Source organism: Tinamus guttatus, unplaced genomic scaffold (genome assembly GCF_059628265.1).
Source record: "Tinamus guttatus ecotype Peru unplaced genomic scaffold, ASM5962826v1 Tinamus_guttatus_pri_ptg000188l, whole genome shotgun sequence".
NCBI classification, from domain to species: Eukaryota; Metazoa; Chordata; class Aves; order Tinamiformes; family Tinamidae; genus Tinamus; species Tinamus guttatus.
In genome coordinates, this window is record NW_028288722.1 from 215,993 (window position 1) to 238,209 (window position 22,217).

Sequence of the window (22,217 nt, forward strand, 5' to 3'; positions counted from 1 at the left end):
AAGGAAAGGGAAGGGGATAACGGATCTGCTCCTGAACGTATCGGCTGGTAAAGACTGAGTCAGGCTGCCCCAGCTTGTTTGATATACTGCAAAGGGATGAGGAATGGAAGCCTGGGGCACCTGTGAGCCACCTGCCCTGTTGGGACATTAACTTTAACAGGAATGGAGCCGTATTCTTCACTCTACCAGGAAGAGCACCAGCGTGCTGGCCAGGAGATGAAGCAAGAGGAACAGGCTCCCATCCACTCATGCAAGACCCAGGGCTGTTCTGGCTTCTGTCATGCTGTGTCAGAGGAGTTCTCAAGGGAAGAAATCTAAGCACAGTGCCAAGAGACCTCTCTCTCCCTTCTCATAGTGGGAGGAACCTTGGACAGCAGATTGTTTTCTTTCTGTCTTGATTTTCTTGTCTGCCCTTGTCACAGACCATGGCAGATAGTGGAAACATCTGCACATCAGAGCAGATGCAGCCATTCGCAGCAAACCCTTGACTTTTAAAGCCATTATTATCTAGAGGAACTGCCAGAGCCACCCATTTTTTTCATCTGCACTGCTCTGTTGCTGAAGTTTGATTTCTGGAAGGGACGTGGCAGACTCTGCACTTATTGAGAGTTTTTTGTTCCAAACTTTCCTCTTATGTTCCACATCCTCACCCCCTTCTCCCCCCTGAACCTTCCCCTCCAAAAAAAAAAAAAAAAGAAAAGAAAAGAAAAAAAGAAAAAAAGAAAAAAAGAAATGGAACTACAAGGATCCCTTCCTTAATCTTTGAGTTTCTTCTCCAACGGTTAACCTCTGGAGGGAGCGTCTTTGTACAAAAAAGTCCTGGCTTGAACTGTAAGCTTGCTGCAGTGTAGTATGATGAGAGCAAATGTGCACTGTGATGCTGGAGCAGATTCTAGGTAAGCATGGAGCCCACAGTGAGGATTTCTTCCTGGAATGTTCATGATGAACTCCCTTCCTATGATCATGGAAGCATGGAGATAAATTCCACCCCTAGGGATGAAATGAGTGGATAGGTCTCCTCCTCCAGGATTATGGAGCAGAAATGCCACCTCACCTCAACCCTGCCCAGTGCCACCCTTCACAGGCAGGCCACAGGAAGTCTGGTTTGTCTGTGTCAGGCTAAGCTGACACTTAGCCTTATGGACCTAAGTGTCACCTGGAGCCAGCCCTCCCACTTCTCAAATGCCTGGCTTCTCTCCTGGCCTCAAGAGGAAAAGTGAACAGATACTCAGAGCAGGCCCAATGTCCCAGGAGGTCCCAGAAGCAGGGCTAGTGTACATAGTGGAGAGGTTCACACTATGATTGATCTCAGAGGAGCTTGTCACAGTTTCCCTACATTTTTTTTATGGAGATGGAAGAAGATGTGCCCAAATCTCTTGGGTCCCTCTCTGTCTCCACACTGCCTCTGGGATCCCAGCAGGCGATGCAGGACAGCAGAAGTGCAATAGCAGAGACTGCTCTGTCCTTTAGTGCCAAGTGGTGACACACAACCCAGTAGGATCCTTCCTATCAGTCAAGGAAGTGCTGTCCCCTCTATTGCAAGGGACCTGTTCTGTATATGTGGGATTGTAGAGCTGAGACTGAGACGAAGATGAAGATCAAGAGATGTATCTCAAGTGGGGCATCTTGCTGTGGTCTTGTCAGACACACTAAGCTGGATCTGCAGGATGTCCCCAGATGCCTCTAATTCAGGGAAAGATAGAGAGATCCCAAGGATAAACACCAAAAGTGGACACATCTGACGTCTGTCCCCACACTGGCCACTAAAAACCATACCTCCATGCCAATGGGCACAGCTTCTGTTTCCCTGCTGTCATTTTCCACCTTCAGCCGTGCAAATATACATTCAAGGAAGGGAGATGGGGGGCTCAGGGCAGTGGGAACACACCAATGATGTGTCCATGACAAAAAGAGGGGGTAATTCCAAAGCAAAGGCCACAGCTAAACAAACAGGAGGAAAATAATCAGCCATAAGACACAAAAGGCAAAAGCAAAGCACTGTGGTCTGGCAGCGGGAGTGCTGTGCTGGGAAAATCCTATGATTCATTGCAAGATTTCTGGCAGCTTGAGGGAAACAAGGCCCTGAGCAGAGTTTCTTGCTTCCTGAGTTATTTCTAATAGGTTTTCTGCATAACAGGCCAGAGGAGGATGTTAGGACACATGACACAGGAGCCATGGGGCTGCCCTATGCCTTGCAATGGTCTGCGGGGCCAGTGCAGGGCTGCCAGCCTGAGCAGGAATCCTACACGTGTGCCCCAGGAAAGACATCTGTGAATGCAAAGCTGATCATTTGTGGCTAGGAATGCCAGAGGTGGGCAGACAGAACACTAGCACGTTGCTTTATAGCTCACTGAGGCTGTGCTGACCACGCGTGTCCATACCACACGTGGCCGTCCCAACCAGGACAGACCTGCAGCCCGGAGAGCGTAGTGTCCTGTGCGTGCAAATGCTTAATCCTTCAGGAAAGAGACAGTTGAGAAACCCAGCAGAGGTGTGTGTCCTGGCACACTTAGGGTGGTTTGACTAAAGCATCTCTCATGCCATGGGGAATGACCCTGGAGAGTTACAGAAGACCCAGACACCTGATCCACAGAAGCTGTCACCGGCTCGAGACCTCACAAGTGGCTTTGAGGGAGTCCTAGTTCAGGCTGTTTTTTACTCCAATGTGTTTCTCCCAAACAGACTCCTCAATAGAGTGGGACACAGTGCTGAGCAGCACCGGTCCCTGTGCCTGCAGCCTGTGGGTGAGAGCTATCTTGGTGTGGGAGGTTGGGTGCTCCATGGTTCTGCATGCTGCAGATGCTCAGGTTGGTATCTCTGGACCTTTTCTTCCAACTCACTCTTCAAACAATGTGTATTCCTGTTCCTGGGAAAGCACAGTCAAAGCAGACCCTGCCCTCTCCAGCTCACAAAGCTCTTCACAGCCTGCCTCCATCTCATGGCTGCCCTACAGGGAAGACTAAAGCAGCACGAACCAAACCATGGTGCCCTGCTCCAGGCTCCATCAGGGTCCAGTGGTGGGGACTGCACACCCAAGGACATGCCCTTGGCAGAGGTGCCAGGATGTCACTTCTCTCCTCTTCTTCTTAGCTCTCTTTGCCATGGCTGCCTGAAGGCCTCCAAGGAGCTGGCTGTGTTTGGTGGGGATGTGCTATCACCACCTCTGTGTGCAAGCCACAGCAGCATGGAAGCAGCTCACAGCAGCAGAGGGAGGGCTGTTGGCTTCAGCTGTCCAAACAAGATGCCAGCAAGGAGCTGGCGGTGCCAAGTGGTCGAGACCCTCCAGTGCGGATGCGGTTGGCAGAGACTGAACTGAGGCTGTTGTTTCACCTCATGAGGGCCCAAGGACAGCTGCAGGAAGAGGGCAGCGCTGGGTGCAGCAGCCGTATCAGGTTCACCATTGAGTCTGAGCCCCTCTTGCTCAATCTTCTTCCAAAACAAAGGCTCAGTCTCTATTTAGGCTCCTGCCCTTGAGACGACACAAAACCAGAGAAAGCCACGGGACAGAGGGAGCAGCTGTTTCCTGCCATGGGCACAGTTCTGTGTCTCCCTGGAGCCTTGCAGCATGCAACTGCGGGCCAGCCTGGCAGCGTGGCCTCCTTCCCACGTGGGCCTCGGCCTGGCTCCCATCCTGCTGGCTGTTTGGTCCCCTTCCAACAAAAAGTGTAGTTTAAGTGTCACTACGGGCGTCCCCGGGGAAGTAGGAACATTGATTCAAACTTATAAGCAATATCTCTGCTTACAAACATAATAGCCTTCAGTTCTTTCTGTTCCCATTCACCCTCAGAGCAGGTTCTCAATTCAGAAAGCAGAGTGCACACAGGATCAAACTCCCAGGTCTAAGGACTTCCTCTGTCTGCTTCTGGTTTGGTGGCAGGGACCTTAAGGTGAGTTCTGGGTAGGATGGGGGTTTGTGGCTGGAGATATTACAGTGGACCTGCTTTTTTCAGGCATTTTTGCTCAGCACTTTCTGAAAATGGGAGAACGCCTTACCCTGTCTCCAGATGGACCCCAAATATCAGTGGGAATTTGTTAAAAGATCTGCAGGATCCGAACTGTTTTGCCCCGATCTGGGAATGATGCCAGGGAGATCTCAAGTTGGAATGGACTCTGGTCAAACTGTGGGTCTATTCCTTAAGGTGCAAGGGAGAGGTTGGTCAATCCAGTGGGCACCACATACCCCAGGGCTCCTAGGTCCCAGACCCAGTCCAGCCACACATTCCTGAAGCAATTCCTCCAGAGTTGGGTAAGTCAGAAGGCACAAAGAGCTGACAGCTCAGGGGACACAGGAATGTGTTATGGGTTTTTCCCTGCCTCCTTCCGTACATGAGTTACTTACGGCTCTTGCAACATACTCAGTGCTTTGGAAACAGGATTTAGCCACAACTCAGGACATATGACCAAAAAAATCAAACAAAAAACACATTCTTCTTGTGAATTCTTGCACCCTTTCTATCTCTGACCTCTGTATGGGCCCTGGCAGCCTGCATGGCCAGGGAAGGGCTGGATTTCTTCTCCTCAGCCTCAGTGCACACGAGGTCCCACCCTGGTATGTGCCTAACATCCTGGAGTGGCCAAAGGTTGCTTTGGGGGACCTGCTGGCCTGGGCGTGCTGCCCGGGCTTGCAGCCAGGCATCCCCAGACGGCCGCATGCAGCTGCACCCGGCAGGTCTCCTCTTCCATTTAAAGGTGGAGTGGGACATGAGCCTTGCTCATCCTGCCCTTCATCCCTAAAAGAATCCTTTCTTGGCCTGCATTGCAGGATCACTGGAAGTATTAAGGGGGTCTGGGAGATCTTTCTGTGGGATGAAGTCTCTTGTGAGGAGCAAGAAGTGGTGGAGTGAACTGGGCAGATCCCTGTTTCCAAGCTGAGGAGTTCAGCACCCGGGGCTGATGAAAGGGCTCAGCAAGCTAGCACATGGAGACAACCATGGATGGGAGGGAGGAAAAGGGGAGTGGATGTTCACAGCTAGGCCTTGGATGTGCAGAGCCTTTGTTTCTGCTTTGCCATGGACCACTGTGCTGTTTGGATGGAGCTCTGGGTCTGTGTATCATACATGCTAAGGCCCATGGCCAGCTCATGGCCCTGGGAGCAGCTTTTCCCCACAGAGAGCAGGAGGGACTCACCAGCTCCCTTCAACTGGGTCCTCTTGTGGCTGTGGCAGATCCCTTCTCTCCTGCTGCAGGCAGTTGGGGTAGGCAGAACATGAGCAAACGAGCCTCTGAGAAGCATTTCTATTGCTCACAGCCCCTTGTGGCAGGTTTCCGTGTGTTCTTCCACTTTGTAAAACTGGAGATTTCCAGTCTGGAAAGCCCATTTGCTATCAGCAACTGTACGTAAATAAGAAGAGGAATTGGTGAGTGGTCCTAGAGCCATGGAGAAGGGTCCAGCACAGCAGCAGGCTTCTCCCTGTTGCTCCCCGTTGCTCCCTTTTTGCAGGCCACCCATTGCTGATAGAAGATGGAAAGCTATACACAAATGCATAATCTTTTGGGAAAGGTAATTTCCTGATTTCCTAATCCTTAAGGCATCCACAGCATGCCAAGCAGCTAGAAAGGTTTCTGCCTCAGGACTGGTCAGTAAGGATCAAGCCCAGGACATGGACATAGGAGTTTAAGAGCTAGGAGACACTCCTCGGCTGAATAAAACAGTGACAGGCACAGGATTGGGCTGCCCCTCAGCACAAGTTTTTGGATACACTATTTTTGTGCCTGACCTTAGCCTAATCTTGACCAGGGGTGCTACGAGGCGAGCGGGGATCTGGGGCACCTGCACTGCCCTAGGAGCTGCACTTCCCATGCAGGAAATCATCTCTTGGGTCATGGACTGCAACTCATCTCGGTGGCAGGAGTGAGCGGACACTGTTTCCAGGATATGCTGTACTCTTTAGGGTATGTTACTTGCCTAAGTGATTAGTTTTTGCTTTGCCTCATCTTGGCCAGACTTTTATGGCCGGCTGGGGACTTGGGCTTGTTCTGAACTTTTTGCCCCTTTGCATAGTTTGAATTTCCTTGCCATGATTCAGGGGACAAGATGAACTCTGTGGAAAACAAGACGGCACCTCCTTGCACTCACCCCAGCTTCCCCAAGCAGACCCACACATCACCCTGCGTGCCTCATGGGCTTGCTCTCGACCCCTTGTAGCAAGAGGGTGACCAGATTGGATTTGCAAGGCCCACAGCAAAGCACCCTGCAAATGACACCCAGGCCACATCTAGTCCCACACTCGACAGCCTTAGGACAGCACTGTACAAGGGTCACAGCGAGACCAGAGGACTGTGAACACGTCCCTGCCTGCTGCTCACCCGGTGCTGGCAGTGGTCAGTTTACCACCCCAGCCCTCGCTTTTCAGAGGATGAGGGACACAGACATCCCCAACCCTGCTGTCCCTGCAATGCTTTGACCAGGCTAACTCTATCTCAGAGTGGTGGTGATAGAAAGGATGTGCTTGGGAAGAATGGATGCTGGGCACGGGCTGGGCTCTCATTCTTCCCTGGCCTCCCCCAGCCCGCTCGCATGCACATCCCATCTGGCCGACTGGCCTAGGTTTCTCCCCAGCCCTGCACTTGCCTGTCAGGCTCAGGTCAAGTGCTCAGAGATGGATGATCCCAGGACTGCCCTGTCCATTTCATTTCTCTTGGCTCCCTGACATGGGAAACTTTTTACTGGGGCAGATTTCAAGTGCTTGGGTCTCTCAGACACGTCAGCTCTCCTAAGGGGCAAAGGCCAAGGAGGAAAAAGAGCCAAAGAGCCTGATGGAGCCTGTGGCTAGCATCCAGGGTTTGTGGCTTTGAGTATGGCCTATGGTTTATTTACATGCACAAGGATCAGAAACATGGAGGCAGCTGCTGGCAAAGGCCTTGGTGTTCTTGCAGTTCTGGCTGCCTGCTTGAAAGGGGCTCCATGGGACCCAGCTCCCAAGGCTGCTGTAGCCAAAAAGAGTCTGAAACACATAAATAACATCAGACAAGCTCCACAAACTCAGCAAAGATCCTGAGAGGATGGATAGAGGGATGATTCACCAAGGACTTCCTGCATTTTGTCTCCCTGCTCCAGGGATGCTCAGATGGGATGAACCAGGGAGCACGGCCCTCATGCTCTGCACTCCATTCCCTGGGAGCCAGGACGAAAATCAGCTTCAGCATGAGACTGGGATGAGCTGGGGCTCATTTTGAGGCCACAGAACTCCATCCTGACACAAATGGGACTACTGAAGCAGGGCAGGGCAGTGAAGGAGCAGGGCTTGGGGGCCGCAGGGAGGGAGAACATGGGAATGTGCTCCCACCGCAAATGCAAACTAGGCGCTGGGCTCGGATGTGCCACACTGCTTTGTGGCAGAGGGTGAGGGAGAGACTATGCTCTGCCCTTCAGACCCAGCTCAAAGACCTCAGAGCTGTGCATTTCCCAGCACACCTCAGTGTGGTGATCATTAGCAATGCTGCCAACTAATTAATCTGTGTTCTCTGTGTGAGCTCCCATAAAACTGCCTTAATAGACTTTCAGCTGTATACTTGCTTTCCAAAAAGGACCACTTTGTACATCTTTAAAAAGGATGAAAACTCCACACTAGCATCACCCTGGAGGTCCTTCCCTTTTTAAATGCTCCAGTGGAGCCCTTAATAGCTAATGAAAAACATTGTTGTGGGAGCTATTATCTGTATCCTCCTTGTACAAATTTCAGTCCTGTGCTCCTGGGTTCATGTCTTCAGCAGATGAAAAGGAAGAGGAACAGATAGGCCTGATATGTACTTAGGAATAACTATCCTGGGTCAGACTGATGAGCTATCTTGTCTTGCACCCCAACTCAGACAGGGTCAGTAGTCCAGGGAAGAGTCTATGAACTGAGCAGTCATTTCAGGGCATTTTCAAGAATATGTCACCAGGCATTTCCAGTTCATGGACTTCTTGATACAAGGTTAGATCAGTCTGTGCAAAAGGAGCTGCATGTCTCTGAAGAGCAGCATTGCTCTGACAGTGCTTTCTCAAGAGCATCAGCAGTGCTGCGGGGTGTCTACAAGATGCTGAGGGTTGCCTGAGACCCAGAACTGCATGACGGAAAAGAATAAATTACAGGAAACTGATGCTGAGAACACCTGCATCCCCACACACACGATCGCAGCATTAAGCACAGTATCTGCACATTGGCCACCACGTCTTCCCTGAGATCTTCCATGGCAGATCAGCACATGACTCTGTCCCAGCAGCACCGGAGGAGCTTTCCTGCTGGCTCGGCATTGACCCACAGGGTTTCCTCAGCCCCAGATACCTCCTGTGTCTGGTGTTCTCCCTGGCTGCCCATTTCCTCCTTGCTGTTCAAGTTCTCTGCTATTTTTCAGAGAGCCTGGGGAGGGCATCAGCTCCTCATTTTTCTGGATCTGCAGTGAGGATATATACTGAAGAGTGAAGGTGCTCTTCATTTTCAGTGTCAATGATACTAGGACAGAGGAGGTACAGGACATGTCTGGAGAGACATGGAGGGATGCACGAGCCCTTGAACACAGGTACATCAAAGAGAGAAGAGCACATGAGCAAGGCTGAACCTGAAGTGGATGCGGCTGTGGTTGGAAAAGGTGATGCTGCTGCATGAGGAGGACACGGCAAGCAGAACTAAGAACATCTGCACAGAGAAAGATGAAGAGATTTAGTTCACTGCTGATCGGGGAAGAACAAATAAGGGAAGATACAGGGAACATGGAAGAGTTTGGTGGCTTCTTTTTCTAGTTTTGGTCTTCATTTTAAAAAGGCATTTAATGAAGCAGGAAATGAGAATCCAAGACAGAAGAAGAGAGGTTGGATTAAAGAGCATAGGATATGTCCAAGCACAAGGGTCCTGGGAGAGCTTGTGAAGATGGTGGAAAGAAGAGGAGGATGATGGTGAGAGGGACAAACCCATCCACAAGGCCAAAAAGGGAAAAATTATCAACCTGTCACCAGAGTTATATTGGATCAATTAAGGCAGCTCTGCTCCCCAGGTCTTCCCTACACACTGTCCTACTGGAAATGTTCATCTGCCCGAGTGGTGAATGGGCTCTGGCAGTGGTCCAGGTTAAACATGACCCTTTTATTTTGATCACATCGTTTTTCAGGCAATTGGTTCCGCCATCTGCTCCAGGGCAGACATTTGTGTCAGCACACGGAGGGGTGGGAAGGGCTGGAGATGAGCAGCTGAGGATGACATGGCCAAGCTGTGTCTCCAGGCAGCACTGCTGGATTAAGGCATCTTAACACGTTCATCAAAACTCATCCCCCTTAGACCACTGTAAGGATGCAAGAACGATTCAAGAGAGGCTGTCAGGGGCTCTGTCCCCAGTATCCAGACTATATTTTCACTCATGATTTGGGTGGTAAAGTTGCAATATGCTAGTAGTATCATTGACTTTGATCATCATTGGCACTCAACTAAGGATAAGACAATACAAAACAAAGGAGTATGGAAATACGCTTGCCTGCTTTTTTGGCACTCAAACTCCTGCTGCAGACAGAATTGTTTCCTTCTCAGCATCTGAGAGAAGCAGTGGAGCCTCTTAGCTTGTAGAAGTAGCCTGACATGCACATCTGTGATTTGGTGACAAAATTCATGCCAAAGGACAGACGTGATCTTGCTTCTGAGTCTGAACCGTGCTGCAGTAAGAGTTTGGATTAGATTTGGAGCTGGCCTTGTGAGCTCCCTGCTTTGTCAAGACAGGAACCAACCTTGAGCAGGGCTGTAAATGGCTGTATCAAAGACATGCCTGCTTCAAGGCTTTAGGGGGACTAGAACTGAGTGGAAGAGCTGGAGAATTGGCCTTGGTGTTTTGTGGCCCTTTAGGGTTGGCCTAGCTGCTGCCGTGACCGGTAGCATGTCCTGTGTGTGTCTGTCCACTCTAGTTGAAACCTTGAGTCTGTTGCCTAGATGTGCAGGCATCATGGTCACTGAAGGGCAAGAAATGTTCCTCCTTGCTCCGAGATGTGTCCCAAGCATGCTTTTCCCCTCCATGTTTCCATTTGTTTTCTCCAGGGAGAGGTTTTCTCTACAACCATATGTGCTGAGGGGCAAAAGAGGAGGCTATGGGAGATTCTTGTTGCAGGATAGGTGTTTGCTGGAAGTCCTTTGGATGCAACAACCCCTGGCAAGGGGAGTTGTATGATTTGTATGTTGATTTGTATGTTAAAAAGAGCTCTCAGGATAGATGAGAGATGAAGCCTGCTTGACTCGTGCTGAATACTGTGAGAGTAATGGATGTGAGTTGTTCATGGTAGGTGCCCTGAAAGTCCATGGAGAGGAACAGGAGCTTCCAGAGAGGAATTCAGCCTAAAGCGGTCATATGTGTTATTCCTAGGAGATTTTTCTCTCCCACAAGCTCCAAAGGAGTGACTTGTCCCTTGAAGATGTCTCCATTGAATGAATCTACCAAGAGGTTTGATAACGATCTTTAAACATGCCTTTCACAGACACCACCCAGACCTAGATTGAAATCAACAGGATAAGGACAGTTTGCAGCATCAGCAGCATCTGTCCCAGCCAGATCTGTGAACATACTCTATCATATAGTGGGAATGCATTTATGGTGCACTTTGGGAGGAAAAAGGAGTGGCACACCATTTCTGAGAATAGTAGATATCTGTTGTCACTTTGCTTTGTGTCCAGAGATGTAGGCCCTAGAACCAGTTCTCAAAGTTGGAGAGTAGGAAACACCTGAAGGCTGGAAGCAACCTCACCCCTCCTCCAGATGTCACATCCTCCTCATCAGATAGGGTCTGCTCTTTCTCTGTGCAAATGAACAAGCACATTTTAGCATGGTCCAACAATAATTCCTGCCACAGGAATGACTGGAGTCTGAGTTATAGTTTTTTTCTTATGCTTGCTGCATTGCCCTTATTTTTGGCTTTACGGAATACTCCATGAACAAAAGAGCAAATTGTCCTTTTTGTTCTCTTTCATTATAAAAATTGACTCAGCAAATGAGGTTTTAGGAGACGGAAATACCCTGGATACCTCTGTTGAATTATTCTTCTCCAATAAAAAGGAGTGTTCCTTTTTAGTTCTTCTTCACCAAGGTATCTGGGCTGTGGTTCGTTTGCTCTGAGAGCTGACAGCAAATGTCACCGTCTTGTTTCACCACCTCTTTTAAACATGACGGACCACAGCATGATGGGAACAAGAAGCTGAACCACCAAGCACAGCCGCAAGGTGTGAAACAGCCTTTTCCAACAAAACCTATGCAGTTGGATGCTAATTCTTAGTGGATTTACCAGTATATTCCCTTTTTACAACCCAAATAAATTGGAAAATGGTAACTTTTTGCAAGAGAGACTAGATGACAAGTCCATTGACGTGACAGTGGAGGGTGATGCATGCAGAAACACACCACAACAGCAGAGAGAATTAAAATTCAGGGAAACCAAGAAGCCTCTCCTGTTGACACAGGAGGGAAGAGCAGGTGGCTCTGCTCAAGATTACTGAAGCAGGATTGTGGGAATCACCACAAAACTGATGGAAATTTTGGGAAGAATAACTGCTAAACTTGCAAAACCCATGATTCAAGTCTTAGAGATGAAAAAAAAAAAGAACTATGCAAAACTCATACAGTTACAAAATACCACTTCTTGACTTGTTATCCACTAGCCTTCAGGGCTGTGAGTCTTCAGAGGGTATCTCTTTAACTAGAAATATCTGCTTAGTGGAGATTGAAGAGTTTCACGTAATCCCATGACTCCCGGATCTCAGGCCTCAGAAGTTCCTACATAAACACACAGGCAGTGTGTGTTCACTTTGTTTTTCATAAATATAACAGTGATATTTTATGGAATGACACAACCATGTGGTAGGGTGTCATTTACTGATATCTTGTGCAATCTACTTCTTAGATCCTTCTCCTGATACTGCTTATATTAACCTCAAAATCTGAGCCTCCTCCCGTCCCATGCTTCAGACTGGGATGCAGAAAGAGATGTTAGGAAACAAATCCCTATTTCATCAAGACTCCTGGAGAGCAAAACCATCTTCCCTCCCACAGGATAGAGTCTGGATTGTTGAAGAGAAGCTGAAGTTTCCAGGTTAAGTGGGGATCTCCAACAGCTTTGGTTTTCCATGGGTTAAGCCAAAATCTTGCTGTGCTGGATGACTCAGAGAAGTACAGCAGGGGATCACAGTGGTGAGGGGAGAGACACTCAGCAGTGACTAAGGTTCCCCCACATCTTCCCCCTCAGAGATCAATAAATTTATCCTACTTCACCATCAGCATCAATAGGATTCACATTGTGTGGGCAGGCTGGGATGGGAATAAGGATGTACAGCTGCAGAAGGGCCAGAAATCTGCCTCACCTCAGAAAGGCTGCCTCATTATGCCAGGAAAGAGGACAGGAGATGGGGATGCGAGTGACAGCCAGGCCCATTACATCAAGGATCGGTTACAGACAGGAGAGTCCTTGGGTGACAGCCAGGACTGCACACTTGTTTAGTAAGTGCTCCCTCTCCTGGGCCATGCTCACACTGTCCCAGAGAAAATTCAAATGCTTTTGGCAAATTGAACATATCTCAGGCTAGACAGACTCCTGGAGCAGACCCTCCTGGAGGGAAGGAGCTCCCTCAACTCCAGAGAGGCTCAGGCCAATGCTCCTTGTAGGAACCGCTTTTATCCCAGAACCTTTCCCCTTAAAAGCCCTTGGGATTCAGTGAAGATCATCCCACATTTGGATTCTCAGAAGCTTTTTGGACTCACTAAGACCTGGAAGTTACTCTCCATGGAGAAAAGCTAATATTCTCCCTTAAGCACCTACTTTGGGGACCTAGCAGTTGATAAAAAGTTCCAGGAAAAAAATCTGGCCTTTCAATCTGGCCAGTACAGATCCCAGTCTGATCTGGAGCAATCAGCTATGGCTAAGTACATTTTAGACTATTAGGAGCTTCTTTGGGAAAGTCTGTGCTGGCTTTCCATCAGCCTTCCTTGCTCTAGGGTCTCTCAAAAGCAGAGGAGATTTAAAGCAAAGCAAACAAAAAAAAAGGTAGGTTCCTTCAAAGAGTGAGAACATGGGGGATGCACCTAAGGGATGAACAGAAAAGGTTCCTGCTGGATGGCTATGACTCAGAAATGGCATTTTCTATATTCTAATAAGGAGTGTCAGGTCAGAGGTAATTTATTCATGGCAAGCTGATGCAGTTGCTATGGAGAGCATAATAGAAAGAATTTTTTTTTTAATGCACAGCCTATTGAGGGGGAAAGCATTTGACAAAGAAGCAGAGATAAAGCCTTGGTGTGCAGATAAAAGCAGCAAGCAGAGATTAGGAACACGAAAGAAAAAAAGCTGCCTGCAATCACTGCCACAACTGTGAAATACTGAGTCTAGTCTCATCCTTGCTCAGCTTTCCTCCAGGCAGAGGAGTGGACTAGCCCCAGCACAGAGAATTTCCCATCACAGGAAGCAGGGGTTGATTTGATAAACACAGAGGAAGGGAAAGGGAATGTCACCTATCCACCTTAATGATAAAGCATTTGGGCCTTAAAGAGGTTCCTTGTGGAGGCAAAGGGGTGAGAAATATCAGCCAGAAGCAATCCCCTAAGCCCACAGGACATGCGAGTCCTTCCCAAGCTGCACAGCATCCCAGCTTGGCCAAAAATGGCTCTTGTCCAGACACTGCCCTCCTTGCTAGTGGGACCCTTTGTGGCAGGAGGGTCACCCCACAGCCCAAGCCTATGAGCAGCAGGACCTGTGCTCCTCCAGCATGGGGCATCTCAGGGAGCTGGGCACTCTGCCAGCCGTGGAGGGAGGTAAGGGCTCCAGATGCAGTGGTCAGTCCCCGCAGCGGGAGCTGGGGAGTATCCCTGGGCTTAGAGCAGGGAGGTTGCCAGGTAACCGCCCAAGCATCTTCCAACGGCCCCAGCTCCCCATTCCAACTGTGGCCACTGGCAGAACGAGGGGGAGGCCCTGGAAAGGCAGAGGCAGGAGGACGTCAGAGACGCATCCGCTTCCTGACTACATCTCCCACACTCTGCCAAGCCTCCAGGCTTTCAAGGAAGCTCTTGGGCTGACTCAGGACAAGGACATCACTGGGATGACCTGAGTTCTCCAGGCCCATTTGTTGGCTGGAGCAATGGCCACCATGGACAATGAGGACCTGTCGGCATATTTCTGCATGCACTACAAAAAGAATCTCCTGCCATTGCTCACGTGAGGGAGCTTCTCCATACTTCTTCATCTTCCCCCATGATCTTTTATTGTCTCCATCTCTCCTTTCCCCATCATTCCCATCTCCACCACTTCATTCTCCCCTTGTCCTGCATACCCATGCATGTTCCTCTCCTCAACACCTGCTCATCCCTCATCACACTCTATCGGTGGGATCCCTGCTGTATTGGAGACCACTCTGAGTGGGAGAGAAACACATCATGAGATTGAGCCCCAGGCAGGTCCAGTGTGGTCTGATGGAGCAGAGCTACCCAACACCCTCCCAAGGTGCAGGGAGCACCAGGCCCAGTGTTTAACCCGGAGAAAACTTTTGTGGCAGGAAATTCAAACAGACAGAGGAAGACTCTCTGTCTCCATCCGTTCGCCTTCAGCAGAAGAAAAAACAGGCCAGAATGATTCAAAAAGCTCTGGATGCAGAGGAAGAGGTGAGAAAGACGGGAATGTTTCTGGGCATGGGTGGAATGAGTTGCATCTTTGACCAGCATTTGATGCTGATGTGGAGGGTAGCAGCATGCAGACGACCAGCTGCCTACTGAGCAGCCATGTCTTGTTCTTGCAACACTGACAGGCCTTCAAGGTGAGGATGGAAGCCATAAACTGTCGGTGGAGGGATCTCCAAGCCAAGGAGGCTCAGCTGAAAGCTTACACACAGAAATTTGAGAAGTTCATACAGGTACAGCTGGCCCATCTCAGCTCAGCTACCATGACCCTGATGTGTAACAGTTTCCCACCCTTCCTTGGCTCCGCTATGGTAAAGTCTCAGTGCACCTCTGTCTAGATGGAGTTCAACATGTGCATGTGTGTGTGTGTGTCTGTGTGTGTGTGTTGATGGTGGGGAACATCACCAGGAAAACGATGAGAAGCGAATCCGAGCACTAAAGAAAGCAAGTAAGGAAAGAGAGCTGAAGATTCAGAGGGAGAAGGAGCTTTTGAGGGCTAGGAGGGAACTCGAAGTCCTGAAAAACAAACATCAGAAAATCTACAATGCTCTACAGAAGTACTCCATCTTCAACAAGTACCTGGAGGATGTGGTGAAAGTCTCAGAGGTGAGTTTTGATGTGATAGAGATGGATCATGGCCTCAGGAAGGGGCTCATATAGAGGACCAGGGGAATCATAGTGTTCGCTTAACACGGAAATGGGATGGGACGAGATTCTCTGCAACCAGACAGAAACAAAGGAACTAGAATCAAGGGAGATAAACTAGGAAAGTAGGTGAAGTCTTGAAAAGAAATACAGGAAAAAATGTGTTAAAAGAGAAAAGAGCACAGGGATGAGGAGAATGGGGCCCCTTTTGCATCAGTTTCATGTCACATTGATAGTGAGGTAGAAGTGAAGAATGGCTTTGTAATGGGAACCCTGACTGACATCTGAAAAACTGTCCCCTGTACAAAGACACCTGGGCATTGCTTTGAGCATCACTTTTACTGCCCAGCTAGCCCCTGTATTACATCGGGGCACTCAGCACTGGTAGTTGCAGTGGTGCTCATAACGCGTGCTGTAGAAGAGCACTGCTCCGCTGGTGTGACACCTCCCCATGCTTATGGCAGTGACAGCCATGGGACCGATGACATGGGTTGGCAAGATGATGCCTGGAATGTGGTAATGCTCACAAACCAATGGGAGGTGATAGTTTCCCATCAAAAAGAAAATCTTCTCAGGGAGAGGTATTCTTCACCAAGGCAGGGTGGTCAACAGTATGAGATTTTGCCACCATGGTAAAAGGAGGGCAGAATGATTGCTAACTCCAGAGGGTCTGTGCTGCAGTTTGAGGAGATTCGAGAAGTCATTGGGCGCCACAAAACACTGGTGAGGATGCACGAGGACCTGCTGCAGTCAGCACAGACACGCATGGAGATGATTGAGAAAGCCAAAGTGCTCCTGGCCCAATACACTGAGGAGAAAGAAGACAAGATCCTGCAATACAACAATGAACTGGCACAGCTCCAGACACGTTTTGACCAGGCTCACAGTGATGTGCTCATTTGGGTGAGGAAACATGGAAGGGCAGGGGGACATTGCTATAACCTGGCTTCCAAGACCAGCTGATGGCTTGCCCCTTTTCCTCTGGGGCATAGCAAGGCCCAGCTACAGCCCTTGTAATAGGAGAAAAATATCTGTTTTTGTTTCGCTAAGGGATTCCAGGATGAAGAATGACAGACCAGGTCAGGAGCACATTATGCCACGAGTTAAAACAAATCCCTCATGAGGCCAGGCTTCTTCCTTTCCTTCCATGCTTGCAATCACACTGAGTTCACCCAACAGAGAGAAGCTATCTAGCCTTTGGGGAGGTCTACCTCAGCACAAATCTACACCACATGCCATCTAACCTGGCCACATTCATTTTCATTTACTGTTCCTTGCAGCATCATCCCCATGATTGGGCTTCAATGTGTCACATCCTAGGGTCTCCACCATTCTTTGTTTAAACCTCAGAGTGAAATTAGTTTTGTGAATTTTTATTATTATTCATTTTTCTACTCTGCACAGCACCTGCCCACTTGGACTCATCCTTTTCCTGTCCTCCCTATCCCATCCAAAGGGGCACAGACATGCATTCAGCTGTACCTCTGCTATACTGAGGCATGTAACTCCATAGCCCCTGCTCAGTGTTTAGAAACATCCTTAGACATGTATTCAAGGACATTTCAGAACAAATCACCATAGAGAAGACATCAGTTCTCCTGTCCTTTCCAAATGTTAGCTCATCCATAGTTCTGTCTGCTCCATATCTGCAGGATGGATTTTAGCACTGCCTTCTCTCCAACTGGCTTCTAATGGAGTGGTTTTCTGGAGCTGCTTCCACCATGAGTTGAGCATGAGCACCTCCAGAGGAGTGCTGAAGCAGTATCTTTGTTGTGCTGTGTTCACATGTTGCATGTTTCCTTACAGGAGTCTCACTGGGCCCACATCCAGAACACAGCTGCTGAGAAAACCCTCATGCTGGGCACCATCAAGATGGCTACCCTCAACCTCTTCCAGTGTGTGAGCAAGCAGCTGAAAGAGAACCTAAATGTACCAGTGGAGGACACCCACAGACAGCTGGACATGGTAGAAGCAGGCCACCCCCTTCTCCCTGAGCAGCAAAGGGAACAGTAATGAGCCCCAGTTGTCCAAAGGGTAGAGAGACCCCAGAGGAAACAAGGTGCCCAGCAGGCACCTTTCCTTTCATGTGGAAATCTCTATGTGGGTAGAGGATACTAGGAAACCCAATCTTGCCAATGGACACAGAGCAGGGTGTGGGTCCCTATGCAGGCACCAGGAATGGAAGCCAAGAAGGCTGGGGCAGAGGCTGAAAATCAAACCATGGCCAAGATTTACCCACAATAGCCCCTTCCAGCAGCACTGATCCAGTAAGCCAGATGCCTTATCCTCTTGCTCATTTCAGTTGGTGAAATTTGTCATTGGAGGGGGCTAATAAATACTCTGCCTCCTGCTCTTGTCCCTACAGTAAGAGACATTCGTCAGTCATCTGAGCTTTAACATCTCACTTGCCCACTCTAGATTCAACAGTTTATCCAAGACCTCACAGACATCTGTATGGAGGTGAAAAGGAAGGACTATCTTAGCCGCCAGCAAGCAACTACACTTAGCTACCAGCAAGCAGCTCCACTTTGAAGAGCTGTGTGGGACAAGCCCACTTGCCCAGTTCAGCAGGGTGAGAAAGGCAAGGGAAGGAGAGAGAATCATAAGGGTGTTGTAGACTCCAGAACAGGTTGTGTCAGTGAAGTTTCATACTATTAAAAATAAAAATATATTTTAAGGCACTTCTTCATTTACTGGGAGACATGCATCAGGTCAGCTCCATCACACAGCTTCGATGCAGAGGGACATGGCAATGTGCGTTCTCTGGCAAATGGGATTCTGGCTGAGGGGAGACAGCATGCAAGCAAAGCATGCAAGGTAGCAAGGGCAGGCTGAGACAGCATCTTGGGTGGGCATTAGTCCTAATATTCACCCGTTGGCCTCCCATCCAGTGTAAGGACTAAGATATTGCAGAGGGAAATCACAGCGGGGTAGGGGACTGTGCTTCAGAGATTTCCCAACAGCACATCTTTGAAACCTTATTTGTTTATCCTTGTGGTTTTCCCTGCAGAATCACAGCTTGTGTACCAAAAAGTGTAGGAAAAGTGTAGAAAGTAGGCAGAGATGAAGGATGAACTTACCAAGGCTATTTATTGCACTAAACATTTATCTATTCATAATGGGTGTTAACTTTTGATAAAAGCAACAACACTAAAAAATGACACTGAAGAGATGGCATAGAGTCCAGGCCAATGGATCAAGCACCCAGTGGTATGAGCCTGCAGATTTTGAGGGCAAGAGATCAATACTGATATGTTCTTGCTCCTGCCTGTCCAGCAGTTACTCCTGTGTTGAGTCCAGAGAGGTGGATTTGGCTAATGCAACTTCAGGAAAAGTTCAAATCCATACATGTGGTACATGCACTGTAGAAATACAGTATTTTAGGTCAGACCTTATCCTGAAAGCCCAAGCGTCCTGAGCTCCAGTTCATTTTATGTCTTTGAAGCTTAGTGAGTTACCATGCATCATCAGAAAATCACCCTGGCCATGTCCTCAGGGCGATACTGCTACAGAAGAAAAACACAGTGAAAAGCCTCCTTTTGAGAGAAAAGGGCAGTAATTCTTTTTCAGTTAATATATGTGGAAGGAGAGCTCATTTCTTTTTGAAACCTTGACATGTAAATGTAGTGTGGGCCAAAACATGCAGTGTTTTTTCTGAATAGATCCCTAAAGCAGTAGGAGTTGAGTGGCAGTTTGCATTTGCGCTGGTGAGGAAAAGTAGAAGTAGTTATAACTTTATGCATCCACCATGTGCCTACACTTTCACGGTTATATTATGTTTAATCAATAAAGAAGAGATAATAACTAACAGAGAGGAGCTAGAGTGGGCTGCTCCTTAAAGGAAAAGAGCTAAGGTGACAACAAGGCAGGCAGGCAATGTTCTCAACAACAGGATGCAGTCCCATGGTACAGAAGCAAGAATGGGAGAGCATATCCATGACCATGCTTGGTTAAAGTCCAGTGGTTACCACACTAGCCTGTAGCAATGAGGCAGATCTAAGATCTAGCCAAAATGTCAAGTCAGGAAGGCTAGGTGAGAATCAGCACAGTATAAGGCTGGGCACAGGCTTGCCTGCAAGGCAAGGATCAATGCCATAGCCTGAGCATAAAAGCAGCTGCCAAGTAAAGAGAAGTAAGCTCTGAGGAAAGCTCTTCACAGCCTCTCCTCACACAACTACACCCCACATCTTATCAGTCTGATCCCAGCTGTGTTGCATGAGGGTTGGCCTTAACCACATGCAACCTGACCCTTAGGAGGTGAGAAGGGCTTAAAGGGCCCATGGGAGCACAGAGGCCCTGACATTAAAACTTCCTTGCAAGAGTCTGAAAGGCCCAGTCTTCTGGCATTTGCAAAGAGATCTATTACTTCTCAGACCATGACCCCAGATTAATGTCCTATATAAGCGTCTATGTAATCACTGCTGTGGTCTGGACCGTGTTTTCACATCAGTGAAGGGATGGTTTAGGGACAGGAACTGAGGGCTGTAGGGGGATGCTTACTGAAACAAAAAAGTTGGGGAAAAGATTGGGTAAATGGGAGGCTTTCCCTTGCCTTTGATTAAGACCCTAAATAAGGCCTATGGATCTGCAGCAACTCTGCGTAGGAAGGACTTGCTTCAATTCCCAACTGGGGCAGCTCCTTCCTATGGCCATGCCAAGGCATCCTTCCTCAGAGAGTAGACTAATTCAGCCTAGTTGTGCTCTTCAGCAGTGCTGAGACTGCAGGAGTAGCCTTGAGAGACAAGTAGAGCGGAGCACTTGAGACCCCTGAAAATTGATTTTGCATGAGGAGCAAATGCATACCTCTTTGTGTATGAAGTGACTCACCACTCAGCCCCAGAACTGAGCCTTGCAGGGAGAAATCCTCTCTGATGGCAGCTCCCTCAGAGAGAGCAGCCTGCTGTATGGGGGCTGGATCTGGGAGTCTTTGCCTCACAAATGTGCTTCCACCACTCACGCTGGCCTGGATCGAGGCCTTTGTTGCTGCTCCATGAGATCAAGCACACAGAAGCAGAAGGAAGAGAAAATTCACTCAGGAGAGAGTGTGTCTCACTGAGACTTTCACGGATCCCAGGTGTTGGTGAATGTGTCACAGAGGAATTAAGATTCCTTCTAAGGTTTTTTCTCTTGGTGGAGATGATTAAAGTATTGGATCAACCTACAGTCTGTTTTGCCTCTTTTCGAGGGAAAATTGCCAGCACATTGAAATGTTTTTATTGGTATAATCTGGACTCTGTCAACATTTATTCTGTTATTCCATCAGTGTGGGCAGGCACTAGCAATGACAGTTCTTTCTGCTCTGTGAGCTGGCCCACGGAGTTGCTCAGCTGCAGCATGGATGGTGGAATTTCTGCCAGCGCGCAGGCCAGAGTGGTGGGACATGCCAGGCATTCACACGGCAAGGAGGGCTCTGGTGCAGACCGTGACTGTACGGAGAGGCACGGGTTGGCTCCAGATCCCCTACAGTGCCACCTCCCTCCACTAAACACTCTGCAAGCAGATGTGGACCGACTTGTGCTAGCAACAACTTCTCTCTTCAGCAGCAACTTGGGAAAGCATGGCTGACTTGTTAACCCCTTTAAGAATTAATTAGCATTTACTTGGGACTTGGTAGTGGTCATGACATGGGAGTCAAGAGGAGAGATGTTAAGAGGCAGATCTCTTCAGAGCTCCATCAAGCAAAATTCCACATGTAGAAAACATTGGATGTGCCAGAAATCATTTATAAATGGTACCACTGAGGCCTGGCAAGGAGAAAAAAGACTGATATCAATGATCAAATAAATTCAAACAGTTGGGTGTTTTCTCTAGGCCTTAAAGAAGATCAACCCAGAGAGGTAGTTTCCCGCATTTCCAAAGATTTTTCAGCCTGACCCAAAAGAGAAATGTCAGGCCAGCTACCAGAAAGGTACAGGTTATATATCTCATTGCAGAAGCAGGAACTGGTTTGTGCTCCTGCAATACCAGGAATCCCCCAAATCCTGACTTGCTTTTCAGATCTTGTTTTGGGAGCTTGTTTTGAGATCTTTCTTTTCACCTTAACCATCCTGTTCTGACACAGTATGAGACACCTCACTGCAAAGGTCCCGGATAGGAGAAATATCTAAGAGACAGGCTTCCAACAGACATTTATTTGTTTGGTTTGAAATAAATACACATGAAAGAGTGTTTCTCTTGTGTGCTGTGCACCTTTGCTGACAGTTAAAATACAGGCTGAATAGGATCAGAACAGCAGCCTGTCTCCTTCTTCATGACTAGCTACACAAATACGACTGGAAAACACAGTACAGAGCAGGTCAGGATTTTCACCATTTCCTCCTCACCTATCCTTGCTGCCTACTCAAGCATTGTTCCAGCAGCTGAAACCTAGGCCTTGAAGGATGGAGGTAGGGATCAGCTTGGAGAGAAAGTTTTGAATCTTTGTTTTGTCTCCCTCTTGGTCCAACTAAGCAAACTGGTTCAGTTATTTATCCTCCCCAATTTGATCCTGGGAAAGGCAAGAACGGGAAGGGTCCTTTAGGTCTTCAACCACTGATCTGTATTGATCAAAACAAACACCCATTCTGCACCATGTGGGTAACTGCAGAGTGACAGCGAAAAGCAGTCACTCGACAATGTCTAGAAGAACGAGGATTAAGAGGAATCCAATCTGTCCCACCACATTCAGGCCAGATCACGGCCTGCAACACTACCCACCACTCCTGCATGGGCAACAGCTTTAGATATGTTCTGCAGCATGGAAGCACACCTCTGTTATATAGGCTGGTGAAGCAGAGGGGAGCTCTCTGTCACTTACTTTACCTCTGCTATCTACAGTGCTTTCCAACCCTTCCTCCAGACATCTATGAAGGTGCTCTAAAGCAAGGAGAGCACCAGAATTAGGAAAAGGGTGGCTGCAGGATGCCACAGGTCACTAATAATGCACAACAGAAAATGAAGGCAGGCTCCAGACCAAGACCACTAAG

At 48.5% G+C, this 22,217-nt stretch overlaps 1 protein-coding gene across 1 annotated transcript; it reads left to right on the forward strand.

Annotated features, from left to right (window-relative positions):
* The first annotated feature begins 14,063 nt into the window (after positions 1-14,063).
* On the forward strand, positions 14,064-17,784 carry CCDC42 (coiled-coil domain containing 42). Its single transcript, XM_010219927.2, has 7 exons — positions 14,064-14,149; positions 14,487-14,592; positions 14,736-14,840; positions 15,016-15,213; positions 15,934-16,155; positions 17,059-17,217; positions 17,671-17,784. Exons 1-7 carry the CDS (start codon positions 14,073-14,075, stop codon positions 17,782-17,784), a joined length of 981 nt encoding a protein of 326 aa, XP_010218229.2. The 5' UTR covers positions 14,064-14,072.
* Positions 17,785-22,217: the final 4,433 nt, after the last annotated feature.

Bases quoted from the DNA above. Each gene is read 5' to 3' on its own strand.
- CCDC42 (XM_010219927.2), top strand. From the start codon at position 14,073: ATGGCCACCATGGACAATGAGGACCTGTCGGCATATTTCTGCATGCAC. The intron at 14,593-14,735 runs GTGAGAAAGACG...CAACACTGACAG, and splicing joins CTCTGGATGCAGAGGAAGAG to GCCTTCAAGGTGAGGATGGA. The intron at 17,218-17,670 runs GTAGAAGCAGGC...TGCCCACTCTAG, and splicing joins CCCACAGACAGCTGGACATG to ATTCAACAGTTTATCCAAGA.